This window comes from Pyxicephalus adspersus, chromosome 1, assembly GCF_032062135.1.
Source record: "Pyxicephalus adspersus chromosome 1, UCB_Pads_2.0, whole genome shotgun sequence".
Lineage (NCBI taxonomy): Eukaryota > Metazoa > Chordata > Amphibia > Anura > Pyxicephalidae > Pyxicephalus > Pyxicephalus adspersus.
In genome coordinates, this window is record NC_092858.1 from 151117067 (window position 1) to 151130673 (window position 13607).

Below are 13607 nucleotides of genomic sequence, written 5' to 3' on the forward strand. Positions count from 1 at the left end.
AACAAGTTCAAAGGACAGAGATACAAAAAAAGAATTTGTAATGTAAATATTGGTATGGAAATATAGAGTGCACACGCATTCCTGCCAGTAACTTAAAATGTTTTTAAGCTAGAGATAGCCATACGAAGTATTTTTAGAAGGTATTAGTATTTTATCCAAATAGCTGTGGTAAAATAGCAGACTTTTATCCTAGGGAGGTGAGAAATGTATTGAGACATTTGTGTGTGTTAGGACTGGGGTCCTGTGCATTGCTAGTTAAGAAGGCTTTAAATATGCATAAGGGATGAATCCTACATATCAACCACCCGGCCGTTTAACCCGACCTTGGTTCGGGGTAAAATCACTTGCAAAAAGTGTTAAACCCAAACTTTTCTCAGGTGGTTAAACAAGCGTTATATTGCAATCCGATTGTCATACATTGTATGACAATCGTATTACAACTGTAAGAATACACCCGGTCCCCGCAGCTCCTCCGGACACGTCCGTCCTCTTCAGTCTTCTCCCGGTGAGTGCAGTGACGATGTCCGGGGTTTCCCGGTGACGTCGGTGCGGGACGCGGTGCGGGAAATTCAAACTTTGTATTGAACTCAATACAAAAAAGCTGTATTATACAATACAAAGAAATCTTTATATAATATATATATAATTGTATTATATATATATATATATTATATAAGCTACTGTACAACTAGGGAGGTGTTTTAGAAAAATATATTACTACACAGTATACCGAATTATTGCATTTTCAGTATTTTTCATTTATTTATGTATTCTTGTTTAAGCTGAATTTTGTGTTTTTTATTTAATTTTATAAAAGTAAATTTTTTTTTTACATGATGGTGTTTCAGACTTTTTTTATATTCATGATATCTACTAGACCTTGTTTGGACATATTTCTGTAAGTTACAGGTCTACAATTTAAAAATAAAATTTAATGAAAAACAGTGTAACGCTTTTGGTACAGAAATCCAGACATCAGTGTAACGCCCAGGTGGTTAAAGGCTGATCATAATTTTTCTTATGCCTTTCCCAGGGTTTCTTTTTGTTATACAACGTAACCAATGCATCAATATTAAAGCTTGTCGAGTTTTCCTTAATTTGAATTGCATCTTAACTATATCCTATAGTAGTAAAAGGTTCATTGACTGTAGCTTTGAATTTGGTGACTGTATTTTATCTGATAATACACTATAATGCATATGTGATAGACAGCTGTTTGGTTTCTACTTACTCAGGACTAACTTGTGCTGCTGTACCTTTAAATGTTGTGGCATTGTGATGTTGTTTATTTTGTATCATCACTATTCAATATCTTTGCAGCCTTAGAATATTGCAGGTTTATTTTTAATTGATGATTCACTAATTTTCACAAATGTTTATGTTTTGCATTTTTTTTAAACGCCCCTATGTGGTGCTGATGTATTTTTAATTGCTTTTATATGATGTGAGGTTTGTTTAGTCAGTTGAATGCTATACATCCCAGCCCCTTGTGGCAGGATGAAACATTTCATAGTCCCTGTGTAATGGATCTGTGCTGATCATCATGGCACTACATATTTTTATTCAGCTATTTCAATTTGTTATGCAGGAGTTAAAATACTTTGTAATAGTGTTTGCTGCTTTCCATTAACTCCTGTGCCATGTTATGTACTGCTAAGTTTGGATAGACTAATGCCAAAAAACAGTAATCAGGGCAACCATTCTCATCTGGGATTCCATGGACCCTTCGGGTTCCTCTAAAGGTGTCCATAGGGTCCTTGACCTGGGTATGATTTCCCTCCTATCTAATGGTGTCTGAATAGTTCCAGTGCTCAGACTTCTTGGCAGAATTGGTGACATTACCCTATTTTATTCTTTACTCTCTGTAAAATTGGCATTCAGGGAGGTATACTTCCAACTAACTACCAATGTATGTCCATGTAGCCATAGCCTATGGTTTTTCAGGAGTAGAAAAATTTATAAAGCCTTCTGTAGAATATATTCTAACCTCAGCACAGTAGCGGAGTTTGTAACAAAGCTGTTGAAGATGTATTGATGACATTTAAACAATGTTTCTGTTGCTTTTATTTGACATACCAGTAGAATTGGAACCACATGGCACGTGTCAGAAGACACTGGTACAGTTTAACATATTATGAAAGAAATGTTTTAGATGACATTACTGCAGAGGATTCTGGGAATTCCTAAGACAGTTCTATGTAACTGTGTGTCCAAACTGTCACCCAGGGCTCGGAGTTATGTGAAGAATGTCTTCTGCAGCCCTCATATGTAGGCTGTTTTTTCGTTTAAGTAAATTTATGGTTTGCTCAAAGAATCATTTCTTTTCACTCCATCATGTAAATATGCACTATTACTTCTGATATGACTAGTATCTGAATTTTTTTACCTGAAGTTCATCTAAACCCAAAACCAAAAATGTTATATATTATGATTTTTTTCTGCATATGGTCTTCTTGCAGATTCAGAGTCTTTGGACTTTTGGTTGGCCAGGCAATCATGACATAACTCTTGCACATGTACATGGGAGTTACTTTATCCCAGTGCATAACCATGTCAAGACTGCATGCACGGCTCTGTCTACACTAATAGCAAAAAATTGCTGACAATCAGGCAGAAAAATCTTGGTCAGAAGAAGATTTATAGCCAACCCCATTGCCGCTGCAGTGGAGCTCCAAGACCTGGTTGCTGTGCTGGAATGAAAGGACTGGTTGTTCAAGTCCCCTGAATCAAGGGCAATTCACATATATGTATTTAAAATGTGTATTTAGCAGCATACTCTGAGTTCAGTTGTTTAAAAAAAATGTTTAAGTGTTACTCAAAATAGCTGAATAGGTATATGACCGTTTCTGTTGAGAGCATCCAATAAGAATGGCAGCTGAGGAAGAGAACATTCCTTTGACCACAGAGATCTAACTATTGGAAGAAGGGACCAGAAGGCAGTCCGCCATCAATTACTCCTCAGTGCAGTCCTTTAGTATGCGTGTGGTCCTGCCAACCCAGGATGCCTAGTCAGAACAGTGTATTTGGCTATGTTCAATTCAATGTCGGTGAAAAGAACCGTCTCTGTTGCCAGCAGCAATCCGTCATTAAGGAAAGGCATAGTTCTCCTTTCAGAATATTCTCAGTTTTGATACCCATTCTGTACACAGTATACAGCTAAAACATGTTTTGTATTACTGATTAAAGTAAAACCCAGCTGGTAGTAGATTCCAAACACAGCACCATTAGGAATTGTAGTGGATGAGCCCCTGTGTGTGTTAGCAGAGGGAAATCCAGCAAATAATGATAAATGCTCTGTTTATCCTCCGATTAGACCACACACATCTGTTAATGTCTTGTAAAGTACAAACAAACAAATAAAACTTGGACAAACCATTTTTCCTACACAAAGCACTTTGACCTATTGTAAGTTTATTGATCACCATGATTCCTTGTTGGAAGAAAGACATTTACACTAATCAGATAAAACTTTAAACCCGTTTGTCAAGTGTAATAAAAGTCCCCTTGCGCCGTCACAACAGCTCAGGCTCACCAAGGCATGGACTCCACAAGACCTCATAGGTGTCCTGTATGATGTATGCAGCAGTCACATTCACTCCACTGGCTTACCTTTTTATTCCATTTCTCATGTTCTAATTCAGGGGCTCATTGCCTACTTGTTTGCTTTTTTGGCATTGGACATCAAAAGCACTTTGTGGCCATGTAGCAAGCTTCAATGTTCTGTCACATTTCCTTTATTATATTATTTTTAGGCAGATGTTGTTGGATCTTAAATGTGCACAGGGCTGTGTGCTTACCCAGGAAATTATAGGTGTCATAGAATGTGCATATTAGATATGGTAACGAGGGATTGGCATTGTGAGTCAGATACTAGTCCCATGGTACTTGTTATTCACTATTTGTTTTGCAGGTTAATTTTTTTTCTTTTTGAAGACATTTTGTGCAGCTCACAGATTAAAGTTTGTAGTACTATTTCACAATGTATATACTGAAGAATATGATGGATATAATCCTGTTGGACTTTTGATTTGTTATATTATCATTGGACTTTATTCAAGTTTTGCTGCATAAATTATTTATTCATAAATTTTGTTTTTTGTTTTTCTTTATAGTCTGCATTTTCAGAATTTTTGCCATTACATAACCTCACCCCCACTAGGTACCCAGCACCCTTTCACTGTTTTTTTTCCTTCCACCAGTTTTAATGGGTATACATTGCATACTGGGAACCCTCTAAAACCATGGCCGCCAACCTGTCAGACCTCGCCAACCAAGTGCAGGGAGCCGTGTGTCAAAGGGGAAGAAACTTCCCTCCAGAGTGACGTCATGATGCCAGTAACCGCCCTCTCTCCCATCGTAGGCTCAGACCTGCTGGCTGGGGGGACAGTAGTGCAGGGCTGTGGATGCAACAAAAGTTTTGTTCACAGCCCTGCGCAACTGTCCCCCCAGGGTGTTTAGCAACCAGGTCTGAGCCTGCAATGGGAGAGTGGGTGGGTTGTGTCCATATGGGTTACAGAGCCGCGGACCATCGGTTGCTTGACTGCTGCTCTAAAAGACTTGGTTTTGGAGATGCATCAGGTCAAAATCCCTACTGTTCCTACTGTACTGTTTTTTTTTTTAAGCTGGCAGCAGCTTTGCAAAATGTAATGCGTTATGCTGGTTTTTCTACTGATTTTGACTGTCTACTGGGATATGTTTTTTTACTTCGTGGTTGAACTTGATAGACTTATGTCTTTTTTCACCCTGAATAACTATGTACTGATCTGTCATCCAGTAGTACCCAAAATTCTATTTACACCTGGTGATAACACTGCACATCTTTTTATCAAGACTACAGTTACGTCATCTTTGACTCCTTATACACAACTGACTTTTTCATTAGGAGAATTCAATAAAGTTTTATTTTGTGTCACAGAACTATTTAAATTTATTTAAAAAGTCTTGCCAGATCTATGAACCTTTTGCTTTGTCATAACCTCCTCTCCCCCCAAATATTTAGGCTAATTTAGTAATGGAATTTAGAACCTTCAGACAATAAATTGAGGTAATGATCACTTTAGTTTCCAGTCATGTCGAGAGGAAGTAAATAAAGGGTTAACACATAGTTAGATAATAGTTGATAGTTTATAATTTAGGTTCTTATTTATACAATAAATCGTGTTTTAAATCTCAGCTGATTTAATAAATCGACCTTTGTTATGGGTACTGCTTATATAAAGGAAGGTAGCTCAGGGCAACCAGTTAGGTCCCAAAAGGTTTGTATATTCTAAACTATGGTTCACTTGTTCTTTTTTTATAACATTGTCTCATGCAAGTTTTTTTCCTTTTGAAGGTATCTTATCTGCTTGGTGGGGGCTCAATGGCACATGAAGATTTTTGTGGACATGTTGGCAGACTGGACCCAGGAGACTTGCAGGTAAACATATGTTTCTTACACCATCCCTCTGCATTCTGACAAGTATTTACATCAGCAATATATGGCCCGGCATTTGTGTTTTGTTACATAGTAGTAAACAGATAAAAACCCAACTTTTAGTACCCTATACATTGTCACAATGTTATCTGGGGAAAATGCCTAGTTTCGGACACTAGGTTTATATGGGAGCTTAGAATTGCCTATAGACATAAGAAATCTCTTTGTTATTAAATTTGAAATGAGAGCGAAGAAATCGACTTGGTGTGTCAGATGAAATGTTAGTAATATTGTCAACAACTCTAATTAAAACCTTAAATTCCATGTTTTAATTGCACAAAAATCTGACTAGTTTTACGAGTAATTGTAATTTTCCATTGTTATTGAAATGCGTATTATACAATTTTTCCTAAGCTGTTCTCTTCCTAGCTCTGTAAAATAAGTCTGACTATAAGTAATACTGGTACCTAATAGAATGCTGAGGGCGATGATTCCAACAGTCTGGCAAATGGAGATATATTGGGCTTTACAAATATGGGTTTGTAATTGTTAAAAAAGTTCAGAATGCCTTTTTATAAAAAATGACTATTAATGCATATTTGTACCTTTGTTAAGTATTATAGAACAAATGATAATGATTCAAATATTTCTAGTGGTCCTGGGAGGTTCTATACCCTAAAATTCATAAAGGGCTTCCTTGAAACTACTTTTTTGTTTTTTATGCTTAGTGGATGACAGCAGGACGTGGAATTGTTCATGCCGAGATGCCTTGTACACAAGAGCCAGCACATGGCTTGCAACTCTGGGTGAATCTGAGAAGTTCAGAGAAGATGATTCCTCCTGTATACCAAGAACTGAAAAGTGCAGACATTCCCAAGCCATCCAAAGATGGAGTTACTGTTACTGTCATCTCTGGAGAGTCAATGGGGATCAAGGTTGGTGTTTGGCTAAGTTTAAAAGGAATTAGCTTTGTGTATCTAAATATAAAAAAACACATGTATAGTCTTTTATGAGGGCTTCCTGACATTGGCCACATGGATGTGTACCAAGATGAACTAAATACATACCTCATATACCTAAGATGTTAGCTAGTCTTCTAAGCAGATAATCATGCCAAAGAACACAAGCAAGGCCTTTACCCCCTAGATACTACACAGCCTATTCTAGGAAATATTCTGACCTGTGATTGAATAATAAAGGACAGATAGCACATCAATACTTTCCCTCCTGCAAGTAATTCTGTTCTCAGCCTGACAGCACCGTTCAAAGCTGTAGAAGCCAGATTGCTTCCTAGTACTAACCTTCCCTGTCTAAGCATGAGTCCTTGTATGCAGGACTTTGCAATAGACTGATATAAACATAGATTCATGAACTTCTAGTAGTGGTTATTCCAGATGAGCCTTGCCTTTGCCCATCCCTCGCCCCTGCCAAATAGAGCATTGCATGACTGAGGAAAGATAAGTGGAGGGGGATTTCAGTTGCCTTTTTTTATTATTTCAAAAAGGTATCTTTAAACCTTGTTTCCATTGTATAAAACACTTAGTTTTTGGATAATAAGAAGCAGAGTTGTTTGTTCTCGTCACAAAACACGTTTTTTTCGGCAGACGTGGTCATGAATAATTACATGCATGACAGGATAAGAATTTTGTATACAGTTTTAAATCAAGAGCAGAACACAGTGACTGCATCTGCTTTATCAGATCATAGCAGGGCAAGAGAAATTAAGCCCTAGCGTTTTTTGGTGGTGGTTGCATTTGTTTTGATTTCATTTTTATGATTTCTGGAGTTCATACATAACAAAATTATTTTACTTGTATATTTAACATGTCAAACACTAGCAAATAGGATCATTACATAGTTAGGGTTTACATACTCCAAAGCAAGCTGAAGAAGAGAATATGTATTAGAATCGATAGCTTCAGGGGCTGGGTTGGGAACTCAAGCAGAAACTTACTGCTGGACCCCCAGGAGACTGAAGAAGTCAGCTGGTGGATCTGCCTGTTGCCCTTTAACTTTTAATGTGTCAATCTCCGTAGTGCATTGTGTTTTGAAAAATATTATTAAATCCTACCATGGCTTGGTACAGCACCCCACGGTCATGTATTTGTAAAGAAACATGAGTTCGTACAGCATTTGCTTTATGTCAAACGATAACCTAACACAGAAGAAACCATGTATTTCTACATGAAAGCATTATTTCTTTCATACCACAACTTCCTTCTATCTCCCTCTATACTTGACTTTCACTTTTTGTGAAACCCGAAGGAATTTAGGCAGCAAGTATGTAAATTGATAACATGTATAGGCTGATGCCAGTTGTCTTTTCCACTTTAGTTTCTACTTAATCACATTGAGACGGTCAATGAATGTTTATTTGCGGTGAGATACTTCAGTATGGAATGGCAATAAATCACAGCATGGCTCCTGGAACATTGGCTGTATAACCTTTCAATGTTTATAGCTGTTCTTCTACATTTCCCAGTGCCAACCTAATAAATAAATTATAAAAAGACATTCTAGTACACTTGTGGTTTTATAGGGGAATCTAATACTCAGACTGTCAGTTTAAATAGACTGCATGCTGTGACCCATATTAGCATGTCCAATTCAACTTTAGGGTGTCTTCTATGTGCTTCTGATGACGTTGGTTGCTCCAGAGAGATCTGGCAGCATTGGAAACCTCAGCATGCAAACTATCAAGGTATGACTGCTTTGTCCCTTGCTCCTATCCATTAACATCATCTGTGAGTTCTAGGGCTTTTCATTAGAAAAAAGCTCTGGTTATATCACTACAAGGGTGTCCAACTTAAGCCTACAAGGGGCACATACAGGTGAGGATTTTTGGAGAAAACTAGGTAATGCTTATTGTAAACTTTACCATATTATTGTATGTCCATGGAACACTAAAACAAGAATGTGGATCCTGGTTCTCAAGGACTTGAATTGGACACCTTGTGTCTGATTTAATAAAGCACTCGAAGACTGGAGAAGATGGATCATGAGAGAACTCAAGTTATCCAATAGACCTGAAATGGAATTTTCTAAAAATAATTTGGCAAATGTTTTCAATCCAGGTTTGCCAGATCACCAAGGTTCTCCCATGATAGTCTAACTTCTCTGACAACTGGCAGCGGTGAGCATCACTGTACAGCTCAAGGCCTTTCCCCATTCATTCTCTATGAGGCTGCTGCAGGGAGAAGATACATTGCCTGGCATGAGGTAGTAGGCACACTGCAACCTCAATGCCAATGTGAATCCATTGCTGCACCTTGATTTTATTGTCATAAAATAGACTAAAATCTAAAAATAAGCTTTAAAGTTGAATATAAGGACGATAATAAAGTACATCACACTAAGCATCACAATGTTCAGATATGCATGACATGACCGCAAACCTGGAAGATGAATACCTGCTCATGTGTGCCTGTTTTACTCTGTTTGTTGCATGCACTCTTTGTTGTTTAAACTGATCACATTTAGGGCCTTATTTAATGAAGCTCTCCAAGGCTGGAAATGATAAACTTTCATCAGTGAAGCTAGGTGATCCCACAAACATGGAATGGATTTCTTCAAAGTAATTTGCTATTTGCTTGCAAATGTTTTGAATGCTTGACCAGATCTATTCCGGGTTTGCTGGATCACCCATCTTCACTGATGAAAGTGTATCCTCGGCAGCCTTGGAGATCTTTCATAAATCAGACCGTTAGTAACAAACTGAGACCACACTAAAAGCACTGAGTATATATTTTATTAATAAGGGGGCAGTGTGTATTGCGCTCTCATAAACTTCACTTATGGATTTTTGGTTCCTGACTAATGCCTATACTTACCAATCCAAACTAGTTTCACTTTCTTTCATTTTTAAAGTGTTAGCCAGAGCAATGGAAACATCTAGAAATCAATTGTCACAATGTTGCAATGGAATTGTGAACCTTACAAATGAAGGTTGCAGAGGTCTGGAGTTTTTAAACAGTTTGCTAATACTGCATAACAGGGGTAACCTTTTTATTTTTGTTTATTTATTGTTTTATTTCTTTCAGTCGAAAGTTTATACAAGAACACCTACCCTGTACCTGGATTTCAAATTAGAAAAAGGAGCAAAGCATATCCAGGAGGTGCCTAAAGGTTAGTAATCAAACTTAAAGTGTTTACTGCATTTTTTTTATTTGGTGTTTTGCTTTTTCAGCCTAGTTATTATAAAAGCAAGACATTTTGTGTAATAAAATTAACTCCCAGACAGTATATTGATTAAAAACTGGTCTATGATATTTAAGTTAAATGAATGAGGATGTCTTGTGGCAGAGAAGCAGTAGTGTGTGTGTGTGTGTGTGTGGGGGGGGGAAGAGAATATTACATTTATTAATACCTGGGGTCTTATTTTAATTTAAAGCCAGGGTCAGTATTTAAAGCACATTCATGCTATGACCATAGCAGCAGAGTGACACCACATCAGTGTGCTTCCTCTCACTGTCCAGCCACAATGGGTGTGTGAGAAAGACCTGTAAGTGTTGCTAAAGTGCAGCAGAGAAAAATCAGTTGGTCTTCTGTACCAGTAAGGGCTGGGTGGTGTGGCACAGCTGTATACATATAAGGACTTCATGGACAGAAATCCAAATTCCATTACCTTTTTGCAGGTAAAACAGTTGTTTATGTATGTATTCTTTATGTATATTTAGCTACTTGGTTGTAATACTTAAATTATTACAAAGTTCAGAATGGGATACGAAAACCTATGAAAAGAACAGAAGATATACCCATAGCTGTAACCAGCAGATAACCACTAGTTTAATAACTGGCAAACAAGCTATCCAGCCAAGCATATTTGTTTAAACAATTATCATTGCTGCATGTTCAGCAAGTAGTCAGATGGTATATCCACAATGTATTCCAAATTGCATCTCTAGTAAGTACACCATAGCTGACCTGTGCAAATGAGCATATCTTTGCTAAATGTGTAGAATTGTAGATTGTGATTAAGTTGAAAGAGGATCAATCATGTATAATTAAAATTCAAAATTAGGACATTTTTTATCTAGTAACTCAAGGTCTGCTTCTGGTATTTTAAGGAGGAATTTCTGCATTTCAGCCTTGTATCTGTTAACTGTCCCACCACAATTCTACAAGCTGTGTTAATGTGTTTTGTTCTCCATGTGCTTGGGACTACACGTCAGCCAACATAGGAAGCACTGACATGCCAAACAGCTGTACAGTCCTGTGCCTGGCCTCCACCTGCTGTCTGACACAGATGCTCTCCTATTTACTTGAGGCTTGGGTAATGTCTTCAAGACAGAATCTCCCCACGCAAAAAATAAATTAGTTTGATGACTTTTTAGTAAATATATTTTTCTGGATAGGGAATTTTCTTGTTGGCTTCGGAGATATGTTTGAGATTTTCACTTGCCCCTTCGGGGCCGAAAGTTCTGGTCCTGTCATCTGTAATCTAGTACAATGTGTACAGTTAACTGAAAACATAACACAGTAAATCTTACTGATAACAAGTAAGCCAGCACAGAAACGCCTGTGGAAAGAAGACTGGAAAAAGACAGCCTGTAGAAGCCAGGTGAAAAGCTTTCTTGCTCTTCAGCTACTACAGTAGCTTCTCAGTAGAACCCTTCGAGGGGCTCACAATCTAATATCCCTACCATAGTCCTTTGTCATTAAGACATTGTCTAAGGCCAGCAACCTAACTTCATGTTTTTGAGATATGGGAAGAAACTCACAAACATACAACTCAACACAGATAGTCCTGGCCAAGATTGGAAGCAGGGATTCTATTGCTTCAAAGGCCAAACTGTTAGCCACCTAAGTTTAAAGGAAAAGGTCATGGTATATTAAGTTCATGATCAGGGAATAATTTATTCTTGGAAAACCAGAAAGAGAGTACCATATGACTTTCTACAAAGATACTGCTTATTCCCGAAGCCCCAGGTTCATAGCATATTAAAAGAGAGAAAAGAAGAAGAGGGGTTCTTTACCATTTAAACAATGAGATTTGATGTTAATAAGTTTGTGTTTCAGGTTGAACACCAGCTATACAACTACCACTAACTATACTATACTAAAGACCACTAACTATACAAAATTCATCTGACCTATAATATTAGGTCAGGGGTAGCAATTCCAATAAGGAAAAATACAATAATGATAATTTCAAGCAGCGTAAAATCAAATGTAAAACAACACAGTCATCTCTAAATTCAGGCGTTTTGCCAAAAAGGCTTCATCAGAGGAAGGTGGAGATTTGTACTGATATATGCAAAAATATAACAACAAAAATGAAAAAACATTTTTACAAAGAATTGATATTTATAATTAATATTAATTAATAATTTATTCTTTTGTACATTGTTTAGCTACAGTCTCGTCCAAAAATATAAATATGCTGGTCCCCGATCTTTTTCTGGCATCATTCTTTATTTGGGCAGGTTTCTGAAACATTTAAGCTGTAAATAAGTGTCAGGAACCAAGAAATCACTGAAACGCAAAGATAGGAATGGCCAGGCAACCAACTTTTTTTACAAGGAATAATCGGCAGAGGTCTCCTCTGGTATTTTTAGGGTTTCCTTACACATTCCTACAGGCACTGTTCAGGGAAACAAAAACAAACACTGAACTAAACAAAGCTGGAGCAATTGCCCATTTGGCTAAAACTAAAATCCAATATATATTTTAATCTGCCTGTTGGGCAGTAATTTTGAAGGTGGCAACAAGAACACAGCTTTGTATTGCAGTGTTTCCTATTTTACATTTGAATCTGAGGGGGGTGTGGTTTTGACCAATTCAGGTCAATATTAAGGAAATTTTACCATGTGACCAAGCGTTAATTTTTATAGTTTGCATCAATGGCTCTTCAATTGCAAAAGCTAGTACCATAGCAAGTTATTTCATGTTCCTTCATCGCCAGACTGCGCCTTCATCATTCTTCGTATAAAAGCAATGTTCTGTTGTTGCAAGTATTTCACTGCAAAATGTACTTTCCATTTTCTGTCCAAATAAGTCTCTAAACACAATACACAGACAAGGTTTATTATAAACAAATAGTGAGACTGAACAGATAACTTTTTTTGGGAAGAAAAAGATCTTTGCTGGAGCCTGGAAAGTGATTCCTGGGAGATGGTTGTGGCATAGTGCGATAAAAGGAATGACAGGCAGACTTGTTAAAGGGCACCGACGCAAAAACCACAGCTAGGGTACAGATTCTTCTACAGAACATTAAAACACTTGGAAGTCTGCACATATACATAGAAGGGGGTTTACGTTATGATAAGCATATGGATGTCATTTATTGTATGGGAACAGCTCCAAGGGTTTAACCATTGTTCCAGAAATGTGTAAAAAGAAGGTACAATTTAGAGGCTTTTTATGTGTATATTTGTTCTTCGTAATGTGTGGGCAGTTGCGTTTTACTATATACTTTGGAGATGAAACGGAATCCTGACATAGTTTTACTTTATAAAACTATACAATGGCAATGTTCCATGTCAACAGACACTAATGTGTACATTTACTAAGTACCTTATTTAGTTAGTAGTGTAACATTTCCATAAAAGTAATTTTATATCATTTTTATAAAGTTATCTTATTGTAACCTATTGCTTAGTAGGTGACATGATAGTGGCGTATGACATGGTGTATATTGGATTACGAAAGGGCATACAAGGCATTGTTGGGTCTCTGTTGTTACTCTTACCATTCTTCCCCACAACACTGTCTACAGCTCTGAGCAATCACTCTCCACCACCCACAATGCTATGCTCAGCTTCTATGTTCCTTGCCCAATTTGAGGGGAGAAGGTGCACCAAGCCCTCAGGAACTCCATATCTGAATGTTTATGAACCCACCAACCACCTCCATTACTATGGAACCTTTCCAATGTGGCCGCCAATTTCCATAAATCCCACATATGACTTAATCTGTCTTTTATTTTATTTTTTTATTATAACATCTGAAGGGTTTTTATGAGCATGTTTTTTATTTTAATTGTAAGGTAACCGCATCATGTTTTCAGGAACCGTTGGGTATCCTATTTAATGTACAGCGCTACGTAAAATGTTGGTTCTATATAATTTCTGATTAATATTATTATTAACCACCCGACCGTTTTCTCACTATTTAAATCTCCTCACTTACCTGGTCCCCGCTGCAATGATCTGTTCTGTTCCAGCGTCGATCGCTAAAAAAAAATACTCACCTT

The 13607-nt window shown here is 37.3% G+C and overlaps 1 protein-coding gene across 5 annotated transcripts in view; it reads left to right on the forward strand.

The window, feature by feature from the left end:
* Positions 1–13607, forward strand: part of PIR (pirin) — a gene marked incomplete at its 3' end in the record, with an annotated part of 32323 nt that overhangs the window by 12914 nt on the left and 5802 nt on the right. For all 5 annotated transcript variants that reach the window (XM_072431390.1, XM_072431366.1, XM_072431358.1 and 2 more), the window contains 3 exon segments: positions 5333–5416; positions 6142–6348; positions 9454–9538. In XM_072431390.1, coding sequence (XP_072287491.1) covers positions 5333–5416; positions 6142–6348; positions 9454–9538 — 376 coding nt within the window.